This window comes from Lemur catta, chromosome 1 (assembly GCF_020740605.2).
Source record: "Lemur catta isolate mLemCat1 chromosome 1, mLemCat1.pri, whole genome shotgun sequence".
NCBI lineage: Eukaryota > Metazoa > Chordata > Mammalia > Primates > Lemuridae > Lemur > Lemur catta.
The window spans coordinates 136,037,591-136,060,788 of NC_059128.1; the positions used below are offsets into that span (position 1 = coordinate 136,037,591).

The window sequence follows — 23,198 nt, forward strand, 5'->3', positions numbered from 1 at the left end:
TGTGATATAGCTATTGATATTTAATATTTACCATATTAGGAGCTAAAACAGAAATTTAAAGACTGTATTTATTTTAAAATTAATTTTAAAACACTAGTAAACCCATTACATATTAACATAAATAACATATTTTTTAAATGAAAAATACCTATATTTTCCAAAATCAAAAAAAAAATAGTGGGAGGAGTGGCATTGTTTTACATTCTTGTACATTTTTTTAAATGTCTGGCATAATGGATGATATATCTGCTTCTCCATTCAAAGTGTTGTGATAGCACATATATGTAGCCACTAGAAAACTTCACTGTATACTCATGAAAAAATGAGAGTGAAAAAGGAAGTGAAAAAAATCTTACTATTATTATGAAAGTAATTTTGACCCTATGAATCTCCTTGAAAGGTCTCTGGGACCCCCAGCTGCTCCCAGACCACACTCTGAGAAGCGCTGGCCTTAGCTCTTCTAACTTGTGCAGCTTTTCAGATGAATTCTAGAATACATTCGTCTCTTAATTTGGGAGGTACTAACTATATATTTAAAGTCTTTTCTCACTTGGGGATCCTGTTTCTCTCTAATTAATAAAATATTTTATAAATAGTTTCTTAATAGTTTTGCATTTTCTCATCTTTCTTACTTATCTGCTACATTTCTCACTTTTTATCAACCCTAGTCATTTCTTGTGAAAGGGATCCATTTTTTCTATTATGTTTTAATTGGGTATTATTTGCCTATATAAAAATTTTGGCTTTATTTTGTATGTGGGTGCTGGTTGCGTGCTTATTAATTCTTAAAATTTCCCAGGTACATCCAAAATGGCCATAAGTATGTTAAATAATTGTTGTGATATGTTTTTTTAAAAAAATAACTTGAAATTTTGAAGCTGTTTATATAATGTTACGCTAATGATTCCATATTCTCCATCTTAAAAATCCATTATTCAATTTCTAGATTTTAAAGATATTTTATGAGGGTCTTGAATATGTTGAATGACCTTTTGAAATCTATTCAAATAATCATCTGTTTTCTTAAAACATCCATTGATTAAGATTAGATGACCTCTCTTTTTTCTCGTCTATAATCCTCATTTAGATACCATGATGAATGGCAGATCCACTTAGATTATTAACAGAAACAAAGGACACTTTGGTTGTGGTTCTCACCTTTTGCACAGAAGAAAGCATAGCTATACCCAAAATGTCCCTGAAGCTGTTCAGGGAATGTGGCCAGCTGGGACCAACCTGTGAGGCCAGAGTCCCGACTGGACCGCAGCGGACCAGGTAGAGAGCGGGTGACGACCAGGCCCCCTCCTGAAGGCAGGAGTTCCCGCCTTCGACTTCAGCGGGAGCCCTAACTTCTTACCATGCTGCCACAGGGAGTTGGTCCCTGGGGGCGCTCTCATTAGCCACTTTCCCGCTCCAGCCTGAAACTGATGCTTAGGAACGTGCCAGCCACAAAATGACATCCTGGTGGCCCGAGCCCCGCGTAGTTTGGGGAAGTTCCTGGGGAACTTCCTGGGAGGACACCGAGCAGTGCAGGGAAGGGAATCTGCTCCACCCCGGGCCTGTCTGAGGGGGCTCCGGGGACCCGGGGGCCTTCCAGGGCTGGGCCCCGCTCCCCTCTCCCCTCTCTCCGGGCGCCGGGCCAGGAGCGCGGCTGGAGTCCCGGGAAGCCCCTCGGCGCGGCCTCCTCTCCCGGCTGTCACCCGGGCGGTGGCGCGCGCGGCGGGAGGAGGAACACAGCCCCAGCCGCTGGCGGGACGGGGACCCTCGGAGCGCCCTCGGCCGGGGTGGCCCCGTCAGCTCCTCCCGCCGATCTTCGTCCCGCCCCCGGCACCGGCCGGGTTCCTCCCGCGGCTCGGCCGCCGCCCCTCTGGCCGCGCCGCCACTCCCGGGAGGGCCCGTCGCCAGCGCCCCCGGAGGGGAGTAAGGAGCGCCCCGCTTCCTGCCCAGGTAGGGGTCGGGCAGGGACGGCGGCGGGGAGGGGGCCCGCGCGGCTGGGGGCGTGGGGCGCTCGGGGCCCGGGAGCGCGAGGAAGCCGCGGCCGCCGCCGGGGTCAGACCCGGGACGCGGGAGAGGGGAGCGGGGCTGGGGGCACAGAGGAGGGAAGGTGAAGGGTGAACGCCGGGGGCGAACGTGAGGGAACGTGAGGGATGAACTTGAGGAGGGAACGTGAGGGGCAACTTGCGGGCGTAACTCGAGGGGAACAGGAAGAGGGAAGGTGAAGGGTAAACGTGAGGCGAGACCGTGGAGGGTGAACTTGCCCGGGGAACGTGAGGAGAGATCTGAGGACACCTCGAGGGGGAAGGCGCCGGGTCTGCGCGTGCCGGGGGACCTGTGGCGCTCGCGGGCTCTGGGGCGCCGCCCACCAGCCACCCTGGGTCCCGCTTGAGGGAAATTGCGTTCGGGTGATTTCTCTAGAACCGTGTCGGTGGAGCCGGGGTCCCCGCAAACCCAAACGCTCTGTAAAGGGGTTTTCCTTTTAAGGAGAGAAAGTGCACACAACAAAGGTGCACTCTTTCCTCAGAAATAGAGAACTCCTACCAGAAATGGATGTCACTTCGGCTTGCTCACCAGCCGCGCTGTTCTGTTGTTCTCCAGGTAGTTGTTAATTCGCACCTTGCGAATTTTCCCCTTCAAGAATAAGCCTTGAAATAGTTGTAATGCTACTGAAATGTTAAAAAAAAAAAATTTTTTTTTTTTTTTGTAAACACAAAGAATCTTCATGGGGTTTCCTGTCATTTCTGCAGTTTTCTTGGTGAATTAACTGATTGTACAGGTGCTCTTAAAGCCTCTTAAAAATTTTTATAATTCACATTGACCCAGTTGCTTTAGATTAAATTGTTTTATGCCAGCACAGGAAATGCAATGCTTAGTGTTAGTTGTGTGAAAGTGCTAAAACTGAATTACTGAGGACTAAATCATAGTCCTGCTGTTCCTCCTAAAAGTTTCTAAGTTCAACTTCTGATTCCTTTCCCCAGATCTCTAATACCATGATTTTTTGTTGTTGTTGTTGTGGGTTGCAGGCCCAGGGCCCCAGCTGTAGCTTGGACACAGTAGTCTACATCTTGGTATCTGAACATTATTATGCATTATTTTCAAGCTTTGCTAAAAGTAGGTGATAAAGTTGACAATTTTCCTGGATTTGCCATATTCTAAGTGCCAAGTTTTGACAGATAAATGATGGTACATGTTATTCATGCCATATTGATTTTTATTATATTATAAAAGATAATTGTTTTAAAATGGGAAAATTTAGAGATGCATGAGCTTTCAAAGATAACTTGTTCTTTATGAATGCATTGATGTGATGTGTAGTATGTGAAAAATTACCCTCATTTGTCTTAGTCTTTTTTTTATTATTATTGTTGGGGACAGAAATAATACAAAGTAAAAGATTCAATTTGGTGAACTTTAATACCAGCTTAGTATATATACATTTATTAGCAAAGATTTTGATCACATCTCATAATGAGATAACATCATCCTGCCCTTCCTTTTTCAACTGTATCTTTATAGCCTGATGTTTTTGTGCTTATATTCTTTAAAAAATAACTTTTATCTGTCAAAGCCAAAATATTTGAAAGTCCATTATTTGCTACAAATACTTTTGATAAACAAATATTTGAAAGCTCAAATATACTTTAGAATTTATAGTTCTTTTATGTAAAACATAAAGTTTTGCTGTAATTTTTGTATTATTTTAATAATTTCTGCAATATCATTTCTAACTTGTTTTTTACAAACAAGGATCCCTTCATTAGTTTTGTCTATGAATTGATAATTTGAAAGATTGTATCTGACAAACTCCCATTCCCTAGTAATAGGAAAGAAACTCAGTTATCCATTAGAGCAGTGGTCCCAACCCTTTTGGCATTAGGGACCAGTTTCTTGGAAGACAATTTTTTCACTGACCAGGGGTGGGGGATGATTTCAGGATGATTCAAATGCATCACATTTATTGTGCAGTCAATTCTCTCTGCTAATGATAATCTGTATCTACAGCTGCTCCCCAGCACTAGCATCACCACCTCAGCTCCACCTCAGATCATCAGGCATTAGATTCTCATAAGGAGCCACAACTTAGATCCCTCGCATGCGCAATTTACAGTAGGGTTCTCGCTCCTATGGAAATCTAATGCCACTGCTGATCAGACAGGAGGTGGAGCTCAGGCCCTGATGTGAGCAATCGGGAGCGGCTGTAAATACTGATGAAGCTTTGCTTGTTTGCCTGCTGCTCATCTCCTGCTGTGCGGCTGGTTCTTAACAGGCCTTGAACTGTACCATTAGAGGGCAAATAGAAGATTTCCATTAGGCTTTCAAATAAATTCACTAAAGATGGCTTACCACTTTGGGGACACCTAAGGAGTCAGGAACCTCAGTTTGGGATGCATTAGTCTTTTGAACTGAAATTATCTATCATTGAACACCTAATTTCTACCAACTGATTTGTTTCTTGACTCTACCATTTACAAGTATTATGACCTTAAAAACTTTCTAATCTTTAGTCTTCTTTTCTGAAAATAGGGGTTATGATAGTGCCTTTCTAAAAGGTTCCTGATGAGTATTAAATGACATAATGCATGTAAAACTGCAACTACAAGTAGGTACCTGGAATATAGTAAGCAGCAGAAAAATGCTGGCCCTTGTATGACCCATTTTTTTTTCTGATATCTGAAGGTGATTAGACCATGTGGATAGGTTTATGTTTATTGGCCATTTCTTGATAAAGAACACAAAACCTCATGTAGAAGTCATAGGCTGATGCTTGAAAGGCTGAATTTGACCTTCAGATATGTTTGTTTGGGTCAGCTCAATACTTTAAAATAATTGATTTATTTACCAACATTTTCAATTTAGTAAATTTTGCATAAGATCCTAGCGTCCTAGCTTCTCCTGAAAAACTAGAGGACCAGGCAAGACAAGGCTTGCAACTGCTGTTGGCTGAAGCCAGGATGGAGTCGCCCGCTTTGAACCGGGCATACACACTCCACTTTGCCACATCATTGCCACTCTCGGTGTTTGTTTCATCAAGACCTGCGTCAGTCATACATTTTACCTCCCTTATTCCTGCAAACATTTGAGTTTGTGATTTCTGACGCTGGAAATATCCCTTACTAACTTGAACAGTTAATTTACCCAATTTTCATCCTTAATAAAGGAGGAGAATAATCCTGCATTAAAATTGACAAAACATTTCCTCATAAAGCTCAGGTGATACTTACATCAACTCTGAGAATTCATTCAGGCATGCATTATTATCCCATTTTACAGCTGTGGACATTGACTCATAGATTTTCACTAAAGCTTAAAGTAGTGATCTAGTGACAAAGTTTTTGGGTTCTTTCTAATTCTACTTTTTAAAGATGGAGAAATATTCTTTTTTTTTTTTTTTTTGAGACAAGGGTCTTGCCCTGGTGTCCTGGGTAGAGTGCGGTGGCATCATCGTAGCTCACCACAACCTCAAACTCCTGGGCTCAAGCAATCCTGCCTCAGCCTCCCAAAAGGCTGGGATTAGAAGTTTTCTAGGGAATAATAGCCTTTCTTTTGGTTGTAGCATTTATTTTAAGCAAGCACTTTTAGCCCTGTAATTACGAAGGGAGAAAATGCATGGTAGAGAGCTGAATACATATATAAAAGTACATAAGTAGACTTTTTCTTTCCCTCTTTGCAAAATGTTTTTAAGAAAATTGAAGGGAACAAAACATTGATTATGGCTCATTCAAAACAGACTGCATCTAACTGGACAAGGTCTGCTTTGAACTGTATGTTATTGGCAAGCTGGAAGGTGTGTCCAGGTCATCTAGTCTGTAGTTAAGCTAGGCCAGATTTCTGTGAGTGCTATGTTTTAAAGTTCTGTGAGAAAGGAAATACTGAAAAATGATTGGTGATTCAGCTTGTTGTGTTATATGGAAACTCAAATTTTTTAGGCTTCTTTTAACCAGGAAGGCTTTATTTTACTGCTTTCATAGTCATCCCAGGAGAATAGTCTATACAATAAATCAAAATCAGGGATACTGAGTTTACAGGTGTAGTAATTGGGTATGGTCCGGATGATACGTGACTGTGTACAAGAGGAGTTCAAGCCAGTCTTGCAGAGGTTTGGGGGAATCACCTAGGCAAAGACGACAGCAGGTCCTGAGGCAGCAAAGGGTGTTTTAAGACCTGTGTGAACAATTGAGGCTAAAGTCACTGTGAGTGGCAAAGAACACAAGATGAGTTTAGGGGGATCAGAAACGGCCAGATCATTCAGGGTCTGGAGGTCATGGTAAGAATGTGGATCTTGAAGGACTTTTAGCAGGAAAATAAGATGATTTTATTTCTTTATTGAGATCATTCTGGCTGGTCAGTAGAGAGAGACAAGTTCTACAGCTGACCTGCTGACATTCCAGTGTGTCTCTTCTGTCATAAGCAGGAACTTCTTTTGAATCTGGTGTAAACCTTGTGTGATACAGTTTAAGCAGCTTGGCAGGAGTGGGTGCATAAAGAGAAGGATCTTTCAACAATATCCTACAGAAAATATAGGATGAATGTTTATAAAAGTGAGAATTGTGACATTCAAATATTGCTTCATTTTTGATTAAGGCATCTGCTATTTTCTTAACATGTTCCAGATCATGGAGCAACTCGCATTTGCATTGAGAAATGGTGTTCTCTGCATGTATTTTGGAAAGTTAATGATAAAGTTTATTGATATTTACATTATATTAGAAGGGAAAATGCTCCTATATTCATTTGTGAAGCAGTTATTCCTAAATTGTGTTTCTAGCCTCTTCCACTGATAGATTTGGTCATTACATATTAAGTAGTATGAGCTACAATATTTGGCAGGAGTGATTTTTTGTTATTAACTTATACATTCTCCTTAGAAGTTGTATGAGTTAAGAATTAAGTGTTTGGAGTTCAAGTATGATGGCCCATTAATGCAAATGTTTCAAGAAAAATAGCTTTTATTTTTCTATTTTTTTCTTCTATAATATTATTTCTAGGAAATTGTCCATTCAATATGTTTTTAAGTTTATTGATATGAAATTATCTTTTTAGCCTCTGCTCTAATTTGTTAGTCTTTTCATTCTTAATATTGCTCACCTGGACCTTGTCTTGTTTGTTTTTTCTTGATCAATCTTGACAGGGATTTTTCTATTTTTAAAAAATCCTCTTTGAAGAACTGTTAATTTATCAATCCTCTAATGTCTTATTCTTTCCATATAGTGGCTTTCTTTGATTTCTACTCTTCTTTTTTCTACTTTATATGGTGGTTTTATCCTGTGCTTATATTTTTAGCCTTTCTTTCTAATATAAATTTGAGGCTATATATTTTCCTCTGTGTACTGCTATAGCTGCATACCATAAGTTTTGATGAATAGTATTTTCATTATTATTTAATTATCAGTCTATTTTAAAATGTTTGTTATGTTTCCACTTTGACTCTTAAATTGTTTAGTTGTGGCTTTTTAAAGTACTCAATTCTGTGGGTTTTTAAAAATTTATCTTTTAGTTGTTGATTTCTAACTTAATTGCATTGCAGTCTTGGGTGCTCTGGCTTTTTAAAAATTTTTTAACTTTATTCTGCCAATCTTTGCCTTTGATTGGAGAGTTTAATACATTTATGTTTAAAACATTGACAGGGAAGGACTTACCATTGCCACTTTTTTGTTTTCTGTATATAACTTTTTGTCACTCATTTCCTCTGATACTGTCTTTGTATTTAATGGATATTTTGTAATGACATGTTTTGATACCATTGCCCTCCTTTTGTGTATATTTTAGAGATATTTTCTTTGTGATTACCTTGGGGATTACATACGACATCCTAAAATTATAGCAATTTATTTTAACTGGTACCAACTTAACTCAATTACCTATAAAATTCTATTCCTTTACAGCTCTGTCCCCATACTTTATGTTACTGATGTCACAAATTACATCTTTATATATTGTGTACCTATTAACAGATTTATAACTATTTTTATGCATTTATGTTTTAAATCCTGTAGAAGATATGTGGAGTTACAAACTAAAATTACAATAATACTGGTTTTTATATTTGTCCATGTATTTGTATTTACTGGTAAAGTTTACATTTTAATATGGCTTCAAGTTACTATCATCCCTTCATTTCAACCTGAAGGGCTCAATTTAGCATTTATTGTAGGGTATGTGTAGTGATCATGAACTTATTCCACTTTTGTTTATCTGGGAATATCTTAATTTCCAGATGTAGAATTCTCAGTTGCTAGGCTTCCCCCCCCCCAGCACTTTAATATAATATCCCAGTGCCTTCTGGCTTGCAGGATTTCTGCCAAGAAATCTATTGATAATCTTGTGAGTCCTTTGTACATAATGAGCTGTTTTTCTCTTGGTGCTTTCAAGATTCTTTCTTTGTCTTTTTCTTTTGATAGCTTGGTTATAATGTGTCTTGTGTGTTTCCTTGGATTTTGCTTTGCAGTTCATTAAGCCTCTTGGATCTGTAGATCTATGTCTTTCCTTAAATTTGTGAAGTTTTTGGCCATTATTTCTTCAAATCAGCTTTCTTCCCCTTTCTCCTTCTTGAACTCTCATAATGCATATATTGGTCCATAAGTAGCCTAGGCTTTGTTTACTTTTCTTCATTCTTTTTTCTTTTTGCTCCTCAGATGATAATTTCAAATGACTTCTCTTCAAGTTCAGATTCTTCTGCCTGCTCAAGTCTGCTATTGAATCCCTTTAGTAAAATTTTCAATTGACTTATTTTATTTTTTATATCCAGAGTTCCTATTTGGTTCTTTTAAATACATTTTTCTGATTTTATATAATCTATCCAATTATGGATACTTTGAAATGTTCCCTCTGTGTGTATTCTCTCAAAGAAATTGCATAAGGTGCATTATTTCTTTCTGAAATATTTGATAGAATTCATTGTTGAAACCATTTGAAATTTTCCTATTTATTCTCTTTTTATTTTTATTCACTATTCAACAAATATTCATGGAGCATCTTCTCTGTGCCAGGCATGGTTTTAAAGGCTTTGGGATACATCAGTGAACAAACTGGACAAAAATTTCAGGCTTCATTGGGATTACACTCTAGTGGCGAAGAAAAATGATAAAACATAATCAACAGGAAATTACATAGTGTGTTAGGAGTAATAAGTGCTATCAAAATGGAGCAGGGTAAGGGGGAATGGGAGTTGGGAGGCAGCATGGGGTGGAGGAGAACAGGTTGAGATTTTAAATAAGATGACCAGGGTAGGACTTATTGGGAAGGTGATGGCTGATGTATACTTGAGTATGTGAGGGAGTGAGTGACATGAGTATCTGGAGAAAGAGCATTCCAGGCAGAGGGAACAGATAACCCAGTGGAGATTCAGCCCTGCTGTGTTTCAGAATGAGCATAAAGCCAGTTTGGTTATTTTGTTAGAGAAGAATTAAGTGCAGGTTCGCAAAAACAAACAGAATAATTGTTGAGATGAATGTTAAGATCCTGAAGTAAGATACTTTTTTCGTTGTATTATGATCTTTTTGTATCTTGAGGAAAAAGAAAAAATCCAAAGCTCAATATATAATTGAGGTCAATTCAAAACAATGAGTCATATTAAAAATGTAGCTTTGTGGACCCACGCAGTGGCTCATGCTTGTAATCCTAGCACTTTGGGAGGCTGAAGCAGGAAGATCACTTGAGTCCAAGAGTTGAGACTATCCTGGGCAACATAGCAAGACCTTGTCTCTAAAAAAAAATTGAAAATTAGCTGGGCATTGTGGCACAGGCCTGTAGTCCTAGCTACTCCTAAGGCTGAGGCTGGGGGACTGCTTGAGACCAGGAGTTCAAGGCTGGAGTGGGCTATGATCGTGCCACTGCACTCCAGCCTGGACAATAGAGACAGACTCTGTCTCTAAAATAAATAAATAAACAAATTTGTAGTTTTGTAAGTACCTTTTCAGAATTATGGTAAATATACACATCCAAATATATTAAATACATGTTGAAAATCATTATTTGGCTAACATGATCATATAATTAAGAACTTAATTATATGTTTTTAATTATGTGGGCTAGAGAATTATTTTTTGTTCTGTGAATTCTAAAAGACTAGAAAAAATATATGAATATTCATTGTTATATAGAATGTAATTTACTATAGTTATTAAATAGTTGTCTACTAATTGTGATGTTTATTTTATTCTTAAAGTATAAACAACTTTGTGGTGGAAAAAGTATAGTTTAGGAGACAGACAACTTGCTTCTAGTCTAATTCTTGAAATTCTTTAATATCTGATTTTGAAGTCATTTTAAATGGCTTCATTTTACTTATGTGTTGGGAGTTTTGTTTATTTGCTTTATATGGAATTTGACTAGATATATTCTGTTTCCAAAATGCCTGTGTTTTTGTCATTCTGTGATTATTGTTTGATAATGTTTTATAATATATTGATACAGTGCTTTAAATATTTGATAGAGAACTGTTAATGTGAAAATTTCATTTTAGATAAGCTCTTGCTCATTTTTAGTGTTCAGATCTTGTTTATCCTCTGAATCTTTTCGTGACCACTTCAGAATTAATTAGTTCTTCACCTGAGCTATTATAGCACTTTATGGATATTTTTATTATTTATTACATTTTATAATATGTTATAGTTACATAGTTATTATTCTATCCATGAGTTGCCTATCTTTGGATTCCCAAAACTCATCAAAATACTTGGTGTTCAGTCATTTTTTCATTGAATTTTTATGCCTGTATATTGAAAACCAACAGTTAATTCGTGAATGTTAATGTATCAGAAATGAAGATTGTGTTCAATAACACTGCTGCTTGAAAGGCACTATTCCATGTAATGAATGTTTCTCCTGGTTGAGAAATCCTATTTCAGACATTTAACAAGATTTAATTTGGTCTTTTGGTCTAACATTTATATTATATGGATGGCATAAATGCTGATTTGCATGACTCAAGTAGGTAGATGTAAGATGTAGTTATCTTGTCACTGATTATGAAATCGTTAAAGAGTATGATTATTACTGATTACCTCTTTGCATTTTGGATCAAAGGCATGAATTTCATAAGGACTAAGTGTTCTAAGAACTATTCAGAAGTATGTTTTTGTGTACTGATATAATTTTTAGCAGGCATTCATAGCCATTTACTACATGATGTGCCCTTAAGTATAATGAATCAGAATTTGATCCTAATCTTCTGAATTTTTATACTTTTCAGTTTTCCCCAATCCTTACTTATCTCCCTTACTTTAAAAACTTTTTAGGGGCCAGGCATAGTGGCTCATGCCTGTAATCCTAGCACTTTGGGAGGTTGAGGCAGGAGTGTTGCTTGAGGCCAGGAGTTCGAGACCAGCCTGAGCAACATACTGAGACTTTGTCTCTATCAAAAAAAGAAAAAATTAGCTGGGTGTGGTGGCACATGCCTGTAGTTCCAGCTATTCAGGAGGCTGAGGCAGAAGGATCTCTTGAACTTAGGAGTTTGAGGTTGCAGTGAACTATGTTGATACCACTACACTCCAGCCAGGGCAACGGAGCGAGACCCTGTCTCAAACAAAACAAAAACTCCTTTTTTTGAAAAAACATGTTTATTCATTTATTCAACAGCTGTATATTTATTAATAACATCTACTGTATGTTTTAGGCACAAAGTTAGGCATTATTAGATTTGGAAGTGAAAGAGATAAATAAGGTCTCTCCTGTAAGAACAGTTAAACAGTTAAACAAATAAATATTTGCTCAGTTAGCCAATATTTACTTATTGCCTACCATGTGCTAGGCATTGCTCTGGTAATTGTGGATAAGGTAGTAAAAGTAACAAAGTCCATACCCTCATGTAGCTTCCATTCTAATAGAAGAATAACAGAGTAAGTGTGGAAGGCTAACTTTGTGAAGATTGGTCAGAAAAGACCTTTCTAAGGAAGTGACATTTGAGCTGAGAACTGAAGGATGAGAAGGAACCAAAGAAAAGACTATTTGAGTCTAAACAATAATTACCAAAGATAGGAATGAATTCACTATCATGCATATTGGTTTGTAGCATTTCAGGTGAGAATATTAAAGAATTTTATTATTGCTTCCATTTTTTTCAATTAATTATGAAGGGCATTAGTTGTGAAGTTTTGTGGGAGGGGGTAGACAACAAAGAAGAAATAATTTAAGGAAAGAAAAATTTGAGGATATCACTGTGAAATAGTAACTCCAGAGAGAAGGGACCATAAAAGTGCACTAGGGTTACTGGGCAGTGTTGAGGGTCTACTTGTAGTTTCGTTATCCTGAATTTCAAGGGAAATTAGTCAGCATGGTTGTGTGAGTTTCTTCAGCTAGAGGCGCAGGTGTGAAGGAGACATAGCATTTAACCAGAGTTGTTTTTTCTCCCAGGGAATGTGATGGAGAAAGAGCGGAACAAGAGTGTTGAGGGGGTTTGCAAGGAAGTCACAGTAATACAAGTCACACAGCCCGCGTTGGGGCAGGAGAACTGAGTAGGGAATGCAGTCTGAAGACAGGGATGGACCTGAAGAAAGAGGGGAACCGATGGATCGATGTGAATGAGGCTGAAAGTTGTTAGTGTGGTCAGACAAGTGAATTTCGTGGGCTAATATTATGGATCATTAATACATATCTATTAACAGATATGTTTCAATGTAGGCACATACACATACAAACACAACTGCAATCAAATATTTAATATTGAAAAGAGTGTGGTTCGTAGAGATAATTGAAAAAATGTGAGGGCTACCAGAAATGCCAAGAGCACTTTCCTGTACTTTTTAAATCCCCCCCTCTTTTTTTCTGTAATTTTATCCCAGGTTTTATGTGAAATCTCCTTTATAAAGTCACTTGACCTCATTGACCTATTCTCTTAATTAATTGATTAATGAATTCAACACTGCCAGGTGTTGGGTGTACAGGGATGATATCAGATACAAAAATGATAGCTGATTTCATTACATATACAATACTGAAATCAGTAATGATATCAGATAAATGATTTCATTTACCATATTCTTTTAATTAATTTATTAATCATTTCAGCACTTTGTCAGGTGCTGGGTGTGCAGTAATGATGTCAGGTAACAGGAGTGCAGAGTGCTGTTGGAGTACCAAGGTAGAGCATGCAACCCACATGGGTGCAAAGTGGTCACATTTGGAGGAAGTGACATCTAAGGTGAGCCCTGAAACATAAGTAGGTGTTAGAAATTAGTGAAAAAGCCATAGGTGGAGGTGGGAAGAGGTGGGAAGAGATTGTTTTAACAGACCGTCAAGCAAGAAAGAAGTGGAGTGAGGGGTTCAGAGCAGCTGGAGTGTAGTGTATAAGAGCAAAAGCATAGAGAGGAGGCCAGGAAGTTAAGCAAGGGCCATATTTTAAAGGGCTTGGCAGGTTATGTTAAGGACATTTCATCCTAAAAGCAATGGAAAGACCCATTATTGAGTTTTACATAGAAAAGTGGCATAAAACATACTCACTTTTAATGCCATTTACTATCCCCAGTCAAATGTAGATGAAACTGTACTTTTCATTACAAAGTGTGGGATTTGCTTAAATGAGAAAGTTGAATTTTATCGTCTCTAAGGTTCGCTCTAAAATTCTTTGATTCATAAAGAAGTAAATAAAAGTGATATAAATATATTTCTCTCATTTTAATCTAAAAAGATTAGCAATTAATATGGGACTATATTATACATAGAAAGGAAGCCCTGCTTACAAAGCATTATTAAACTCATATTACTCTGTTTGCAAATGAGAAGAATTGAAATTAAAATTTTCTATTTCTCTGAAGTATGTCTGGTTACTGTTGTATATTTTCTATCATATCAGTGAAAATATTAGATAATTTCCCATGAGTTTGTGTGTGCTGTTTAATATCCCCAGTCAAACGTAGATGAAACTGTACTTTTTCTCTCCAGGGATTTAAACCTTTGACATGTTTCCATTAATTGGAAAAGCAATCATCTTTGATAACTTTCCTGATCCTTCTGATACATGGGAAATCACTGAAACGATTGGCAAAGGAACTTATGGGAAAGTTTTTAAAGTACTGAATAAGAAAAATGGCCAAAAAGCAGCAGTCAAAATTCTGGATCCAATTCACGTAAGTCATCTTTTTTTCACCCAAATTAACTTTGTTTTTATTTATATTAAACAATTAAAAAGTCTTTCCATATCTTATCTTGCTTTATTCATCACAATCTCATTCTAAAAACAATTCATAATTTTAAAAATATGTAAAAGAAAAGTCTGCTTGTTTGATTTTCCTAGTTTTTGTGTTTGATGTGTATAATAAGGCACAATGAATGCTTGACAAGTGAATGAATACATGCACAAGCACATAAATAAATGCAGCTCTCAACAGATTCAATATTATTAAAGTTGATTCAGTATTATTTTAGATTTCAAAAAATTGTACAAATACAAATTCATGAGTTCAGAAGTAACCCTAATATGTCATCTTAACCAGACCTTTTCCACCTGCATTTATTTAGGCTTCAGGCAGAATTTCTCTTAAGCCACACTGAAGAGGATTTTTTAAAAATTAAATTTCTTTCAGAGAAGGGAAATTCATTTCCAGGTTTGCTTAAGCTTTCCCAAATCAGAAATCAGGATGAGGTTTCCTCATTGTGAAGAATTGAATTTCATGTTCAGCTCTGCTGGTCTCTGCTTTAGTGAGGCCCCAGTGGGGGTCCCCCTGTTGCTTTTGGTGGGGCAGCTGTTGTGACAGGGAAACTACCAAGCCTGGTCTCTGCTGTGAAGAGCATGAGATTCTGTTTCTTGGAAATGAGAGCTAACAGTTTTGGGATACCTTCGGGCTACTGGGAGGTACCTAGCTCTCCCATAGCACATGTGTGAGCCAGAATGAGTTCAGTAATCATATACTCCCCAAACTGACCAGACTCTCGCACACGTGATGGGAGAATGGCACGATGGAAATGATGAAATGTGTCCGGAGAGGACAGCAGAGTCATGGGACCTTGTCACAGCTCATCCACTAGCAAACTGTAGGATACTGCAAAAGGTCTCTGGGCCTCTGTTTGTTCATCTTAGGGTCGCTCTTTTTTTTTTTATTTTTGATAGTTTATTTCTGATATACCCATTATAACTACACTGTTCCATGTTATGTTGAGCAGAGGAGAAGAAGAGTAGAGGTTTATTTTAATGTAATAAATTACATACACTGGAGAAAAAAATGAGAAGCACAATGCCCAAGTGTAACTGATGCTGAATATTTTCATGTTCCTCTGGTGGGAATTTCTAACCGTGTAAAATGAGGGAAGAGAGGTACAAGTTATACCAAAGTGATTATTCCTGTTTCTTCTAGCCTTTGCTATTAGGAGTTGGGGTGTGTGGCAGCAAGAGAAAGGACTTCAGCCTGATCCCATTGTCTGGTCCCATAGTTAGTGTCTCTCTCCCATTCCCTCCCTTCTTGATGGAGAAGAACAACTACTTAGAATATATGTAACCATTATTCTTGCCTAATTTACTCATGTATGGTATATTTACAAACCTTATAAATCATGTTTAGTTCTATTGATTTAATGAAACATATTGGTTTTGTTAACTATAGTACTTAATTTGTTCTTTTTCTTTTATTCTTGTCATTGTACATACATCTTTTCTTAAGAATTATTTACTCTTCATTCATTTCTTCACAAGTCAAATAAAAAAAGATTTATATCCAAGAGATTATAATCTTAAATGTAAATGCATCCAAGTATTTTACAAAAATTGGCTTTTTTAAAATTAAAGGAGTCTTACTAATATGTATTTTTAATTAGTAATTTTCTCTCCAGGAGAAGGATTAAATGAGCAGGATTAGAAGGTGGTAGGCTTGGAATCTAAACCTGAATTTTACACTAACCAACTCTGGCTACAACTTCTCTGAGCTTGACTTTCTTCCTTTAAAATTAGAGATCAGTACAATGAACACGATTATGGTGAGAGGCATAAGCATTATAGATGATAGCCATGTAACAAAAACACTTGTACCCTCTTAATTAATATTTTGAAAAAAGAAAAAAATTTTTAAAAACACAAAAAAGAAAAATGTTGCCAATAAAGTATACATTGGCAACATCAAAAAACAAACAAAAAATTTTATATACATTTAGGGTACACTGTTACATTAAATGGATTTTTAATATGAAAGATTGATTTATAACAGCAAGTCCATTGTTGAAAAGGAAATATAATGCCAATGGCAACGTCAACAGATCAAGTAATGGTCCAACATGACAAAATAAATAATTGAATATGAAACATTTTACAACATAAGACACATATTTATATTTCCATTATTAAATCTAATATTGGTAAAACAATTGTAACAAGAGCATGCTATTTTAGAAATAAAAACTTTATCTGTTAAAAAAATAAAATTAAAGCACAGATCTAAATTTCTTTCTACCTCTGTGATTCCAGGATTCTTTAGGAAAAGAAAAAAGACATGATATGTCATTGTAAGAACAGTATTAGTAAGGATTTTTCTTGTGTATTTCTCTGTGAGTTGTTTCATGTATATGTGCTTTTCCAGAAATATGACTAAGTGACTATCTTGCATTTTTATTGTTAAGATAGCAACCTATTCTACTTCTGGTGAATGGGCTTTTAGTTCACTAAAGGTTATGTGCTATCTTTTATAATTTAACTATTTTACTTTTATAGAAAAGTAGGAATTTAGTGTTTGTATGACTGGTTTTTTGATAGTTTTCAATTACCCTGTTTTCCAAAGAAACAAAATGAACCATCTTTTTAGTACTAAAAGTTTTCGTTTCAAATCAATAGCTTTGCCATTGTAACAAAGTTAATAATACAGAAAAAAAAAAACAAAATCATCGGAAATAGTTCTCCATATGTTTCTTTCTAATTGCATACAAAAATAGCCTTTTATTTATCCCTTTTAAATTCAATGAAAGTAATATAACTTGAGATGCACTTGATTAGCATGAAAATCACAATCTCTCTCCTTAAACAAGATAATGAGAAATTTCAATACATAGTATTAAATACTAAGCACGGTAAAAAACTATTATGACTTTGACAAAATTAAATTCTATATTTGGTAGTCTCTGTTTCTTTGTCATTATTCATGTTTTTCTCATAGTTCTCTTCTTATGACTTTTTGAAACCAGGATATTGACGAAGAGATTGAAGCAGAGTATAACATCTTAAAAACACTTTCTGACCACCCTAATGTGGTCAAATTCTATGGAATTTACTTTAAGAAGGATAAAGTCAATGGAGATAAGCTCTGGTTGGTTCTAGAGGTAAGTGTTTCACCACTATTTGTATGGGTGGAAGTTTGTGGTGTGACTCTGGAATGACAGTATTTATGTAACATTAACACCATAAAACAATTCTTCTAGTATGTGCCTGACTGGTCATGTCCTTAGTAGAATGTTGTACTTAGTTCTGGCCTTGTCGTCCTTAAATATACATCAGGAATTAAAGGGAAACCACAAAGACTATCAAAGATTAAAAGGAAATAAATGACTCCACAATAAAAGACTAAAGAAACAGATTATTTTTCCTGCAGAAAAACAAGTTAAAAAGGGATTTCATTAGAATATTTATTCATCTATATTTTGTTCATTTAACATGTGACTGAGGCTCTGTGCCAGGTGCTATAAGAGACAATTAGAGTTAAATGAGGCTTCATTAGACAAAAATAGTGAGCTGTGATTTTCTTTTTCTGTCTTTATTGAATGCCAATGACTTAAACTACAGAACCAAGTATTAGGTAATTAAGTATGAAATGTCCGATTTCCTTAAATACTAAGTTTGACAGCTGATATCTCTGACATTTCACTTTGACACTTCCTGTTTTATTTTTGTGGTGAGGGTACATCCTCATTCTTTCAAATACATGTTTTGGCTTGTGATTATCTTTCAAACTTTTTCTTAGAGCAATTTTTGTGAAACCATGGATAAGTCAAAAATTCGTGTTATTTTCGAATATGAGTTCTGTTGTGGAACCAGTGCTGTGCAGACAGCTCGAAATATCAACAAAATGTTTGGGAAGGATGTGGCTAATGAATGCACAGCATGTCAATGGTTTGAGAAGTTCTGTTCTGGGGATTTTAATCTTGAAAATGAGCCAGGTGGGTGACCTGAGACCAAAGTGGATAATGATGAGCTGAAAGCTGTAGTGGAAGCAAATCCATCTCAACCTACATATGAATTAGCAGCAAGTTTTGATGTTACTATTCCGATAATATTGGACCATTTGAAACAAATGGGCAAGGTAAAGAAGCTGGATAAATGGATTCCACATGAATTAAACGAGTGCCAGCAGAGAAATCATCTCAAAGCTTACCTTTCTTTGCTTGTCATGTTATAAAGGTGAACCATTTCTACACCATATTGTTATGTGTCATGAAAAATAGATTCTTTTTGACAATAGCAAGCATTCAAGACAGTGGCTGGGCAAAGATGAAGTGCCGAAACACAGTCTAAAACCAAATAGTCATCAAAAAAAGCTAATGGTGTCTGGTGGTCCAGCGCTGGTATTATCTACTACAGATTCATGAAACCTGGTCACTCAATTACAGCGGATGTTTACTGCAACCTATTGGACGAAATGATGAGGATGCTTGTGATTAAGCAGCTGAGATTGGTCAACAGAGACAGGCCAATCCTCTTGTAAGACAATGCTCAACCACATGTTGCAGAAAACACTGTTCAAACTGCAGCAGCTGGACATGGAAACCTCTGTCATGCACCATATTTACCAGTCCTTGCACCAACTGACTACACTTCTTCCAGGCTTTGGCCCGCTTCTTGCAAGGAAAAATTCAGTTCTCAGCAAGCTGTGGAAAACGCCTTTCTCAATTTCATTGCCACTGGCTCTCCAGTCTTCTTTGCTCATGGCATAAACAAGCTACCCTTAATATGGCAAAACTGTGTTGATAGTTGAGGCACATACATTGACTAATTGAACTGCTTCTTGTTTGAGAGATAATAAACTACAATTCTAATTCAAAATTGGACATTTAATATTTAATGACCTAAATATTTACATTTATGGGGAAGAAAGCTTAATAAAAATGATGTTGTTATGCAGTTGCCAAAGGGAAGCCATAGAGTCTGCTTTTTCAAGTCCTGTACAATATGCTCTCTAAGGCAGGAGTACTAGAAGGTTCTTCACTACGGTGACTGCCAGTCCTAGAAGAATTCAATTTTCTGATTTTCATTGAACATTATTATTCAAATAGGGTAACCATTAATTCTAATAAAATTTACCAGAATTTTTAAAAGTTGCTTTATCAAACCCAGGGACAGTAAATACCTTTATTTGACTACAGGTAACAACACAGATTTATTGTGTTCATTATTTTATCAGCATTTGACTGTTTCTTTTTTAATGTTCCATTGGTTTTCCTGACATGGCACTGTCTTTAGTCTGTTAGTGCTTCTAAAACAGAAAAACCACAGACTGGGTAATTTGTAAAGAACAGAAATTTATTTCTCACAATTCTGAAAGCCAGGAGATCTAAGATCAAGGCACCAGCAGGTTCAGTTGTCTGGTGAGGCCTGTTGTCCACTTCCAAGATGGCACCTTATTGCTGCATCTTCCAGAGGGAGGAGCACTGTGTCTTCATGTGGTGGAAGGAAGAAGGGCAAGCCAAATACTGTGTGAAGCCCCTTTTATAAGGGTCTTAATCCCTTCACCATGGAGGAGTCTCCATGGCTTAATTACCTTTTTTTTTTTTTTTTTTTGAGACAGGGTCTAATTCTGTCGCCCTGGCTAGAGTGCAGGGGTGTCATCATAGCTCACTGCAACCTTAAACTCCTGGGCTCAAGCCTTCTGAGTATCTGGGACTACAGGCACCCACCACCATGCCGGGCTAATTTTTCTATATTTTGTAGAGACGGAGTCTCACTCTGGCTCAGGCTGGTCTAAACTCTTGACCTCAAGGGATCCTCCCACCTCGGCCTCCTAATTACCTCTTAAAGTCCCCTCCACCTCTTAATACTATCACAGTGGCCATTAAGTTTCAACATCTGAACTTTGGAGGGGACACATCCTAAGCACAGCAGGTACAATAGTCATGTATAAATTATATTACTTTCATACTTTATATTCATATTTTTCTATTAATTATGGTTTTAAAATATTTCTACAAATAATGGATAGTCATTGTAGAAAATACTTGAAACTATAAAAATTTTCTATTGTAGAAAATACTTGAAACTCAGCATTTAAAATATTTACATCTTTTTTTGTATGTTTACAATGGTTGACAATATTTCTCATGAAATTATTCTATTTTTTCACCTAGCATAATTTCAGATAGACTTAATCATTGTTATCTTTTTCAAAGTAAATACATTTACTTGGTTAATAAAACAGAGGTAGTACCAAAGGGCTGCTAAGATAAAGCAGTAAAAATGTATCTAGTTTAGTGGTACCACCTTCTCCTGAGCACGTTCATACTTTTGATGTGCTGTGATTGCTGCACCTGGAAAAGTATAGCCGAGCTTCTCTACTGTCTCCTTTAGTAATCCAGGTTCTTAATTTTGGCAAGATTGTCCATTGCACTTTGGAACTGTATATCCTCCTGTCCGACTCTGAAGGTCTGTCATGCGTCTCTGACCTCTTCGTATCTCTCTGCTGCTCATCTGGGTGGAACCCACTGGTTCCTGGACTCCTTGGTCTCCTCTTTCCAAGTTTACTTCTCCATTTTGCACATCATGTAGTAGGATGTACCTCACTCTATTACCCACGTTGCTGATGTCACCCAATCTTGAGTCTCTTCAGTTCAGTTTCTATGTGGAGCAAAACCTCCAGTCTCTGAACCTTTGTGTGTGTGTGTGTGTGTGTGTGTGTGTGTGTGTGTGTGTGTGTGTGTGTGTGTGTGAGAGAGAGAGAGAGAGAGAGAGAGAGAGAGAGAGAGAGAGAGAGAGAGAGAGAAAAATGCTCAGGCAGGCTTCTGGATGTGGATATTTTGTCTGTGGGATGAGAGGTGTCAACTCTTTTAATTAGAAACTTCCAAATGATTCCTTGTTTTCTGCCTCCCCTCTCAACTGCACGTCCACCTCTGCCATTCCCTAGCACTGCCTGGGTTCATCTGCTCAGGTGACCTCAAAATAGCCTCACCACCTGTATCAGCTTAGAATTAGTTGAGAGTTGGAGACACCTGATCATAATGAAATGCTTTTTTGAGACAGCAGAAAAGATTGATTAAAATGGTTTTGGAACATCCAGTGCAAGTAAAGCAGCATCCTGGTATAATGAACCAGTTTCTTTAAACTTTGTCCTTATATTTTATTATTAGATGGAGATACTGGAAATATCCCTAAATGGCTAGAGAAAAGAATAAATACAGCTTAATAAAATGGTATTTCAGAAATCTAATCTATTTGAACTTGCATAGTGGGGGGGGGGAAGCATAAAGAAAGCAAGAAGTTGGCAAACTGTACATAAGATAATTGATTTGCATATGTACATTAGACTAATTACATATACATAAGTGGCTAGACGTACAATTACCTGATTTATAAACATTAATGGTGCAGGTGCTGCTTTAGAGGCACTTTCAGAAAATTGGCTTGTGGCATCAATACTTTGTACTACAAAATGACTGCTAATTATGCCTCTTATTGTAATAAGCCCAAATAAGTTATTTTGCATGAGGATACCAAAAGAGGAGCAGTGGCAGCGATGTCACCCAGAAGGTCATCTTAACAACGTTATTAGGCTTTTACTGTGAATCTACATAAAGAAGGTGTGTCCTGGAGGGGGTGTCTCTGCACAATGAGTGACAGCCCTCATTATAAACCTGGCACGTGGGGATGGCCATACCAGCCTAGACAAAGCCCTACAAGATGACTCGTCACATGGAAAAATCATTTCACTTATATTTCCATCCGGAATTGAAATCCTAAGAATAATGTTTTACCTGATCTTGTTGGGCAGTCTATTTTCTTTTGTTGTGATTTTTGAATTATTTCACTCCTTTCTGATACAATTTTTCTCTTTCCCATATTTTTGTTCATTTTATTATTATATAAATTTTGAAGACTTTATTTGGGAATAATTTCCATCTTTCTCTGTATGTTCACTGTTAGACTCTAAATGTTGCCCAGGTTTAGTAAAAGAGCCCCAGCGTCTGGCCTTCTGAAATTCCAATTCCATAATTGAATGAAGTTTCATGCTGTGGAAACTGTTTCGGTTTTTTTTACAGAACATCTTTGGGGATTTTTATTGTCACTTAGTATTTTAGTTTGTCCTAATGATGTAGGTGTAAAGGGAGAACAAGGGTTTTTGTTTGTTTTTACTTGTGTCTCATTGTGAAACAACTTATGTGTATTCCCTTGTGCCTGTTGCTACCACATCTTTTGACTGACCTGCAGGTACCTCTTTAAACTTTGCACTTCCTTTATCCCCCCGTGTTTACTATCGAGGGTCAATGTGAAGGATGAGAGGGACCTAGGAAGGTGGGGTTTGGATTAGGTTTGTGCATCTGCTCACCTCCACAAACCACAACACAGAGTAAAATTTGGGTTAAATCCATCTCGTGTATTTGCTACTGATGAACACAAAGGGGAGAATTGAGATCCAACTGTAATTTCCCCTTCTTGGTTGGATGAACAACCCCATTTTAAGTACGTAAGGAAATCTAGACTCCTCTCTCAGGAGCTATTTGCCTAGGGTGCCTTCAGCCACAATGCAGCCAAAATCCAGAGTTAGGGCGTCTTGCTGTTAAAAGACCCTTTCCCTCATAATCCAATCTTAGCCATAATTGCTCCTTCCATGGTGGTGAGAGTGACTGTATTCTATTATTCATCTCAATTGGTTCTGATTTGTTCATATTAATAGTGACATTTTTTTTTCTCATTGTGTTCCAATGATAGCAATTTTTCTCCCTGAAACCATAGCCCTTTCAGGAGATCAAAGATTGGCAATTACAGGTGATATTTGAAAGCACGAAAATTCAGTAAATAGTCATAAAGCCTCTCAAATGCACATTTTAGGTCATTAAAGTGGTTTTCATAAACATAAATACTACTTTCATGTGTCATGCATTATTGGTTATTCTGTTTTTGTACTTATATCTAGTAAATAATATAAGGCCTTTCCTGAGGAAAGGAAACATAGGATGATAGAAAAAGGATGAGTTAAAATGCATGTGTGCAAAAGCTGTTATTTGGTGAACCTACAACAGAGCAGACAGCCAGTTACCTAGAATGGTTTCATTTTTTTGTTATTGTTTAAAGAGCAAGATGAAAAAGC

At 37.0% G+C, this 23,198-nt stretch overlaps 1 protein-coding gene across 1 annotated transcript in view; it reads left to right on the plus strand.

Annotated features, from left to right (window-relative positions):
• The first annotated feature begins 1,841 nt into the window (after positions 1-1,841).
• Positions 1,842-23,198, plus strand: part of MYO3A (myosin IIIA) — a 199,255-nt gene continuing 177,898 nt past the window's right edge. Inside the window, exons 1-4 of the mRNA XM_045535110.1 lie at positions 1,842-1,947; positions 3,021-3,108; positions 13,876-14,060; positions 17,095-17,229. Of these exons, the coding sequence (XP_045391066.1) occupies positions 13,893-14,060; positions 17,095-17,229 (303 nt within the window). The 5' untranslated portion in view covers positions 1,842-1,947; positions 3,021-3,108; positions 13,876-13,892. The remainder of the gene's footprint in view (positions 1,948-3,020; positions 3,109-13,875; positions 14,061-17,094; positions 17,230-23,198) is intronic.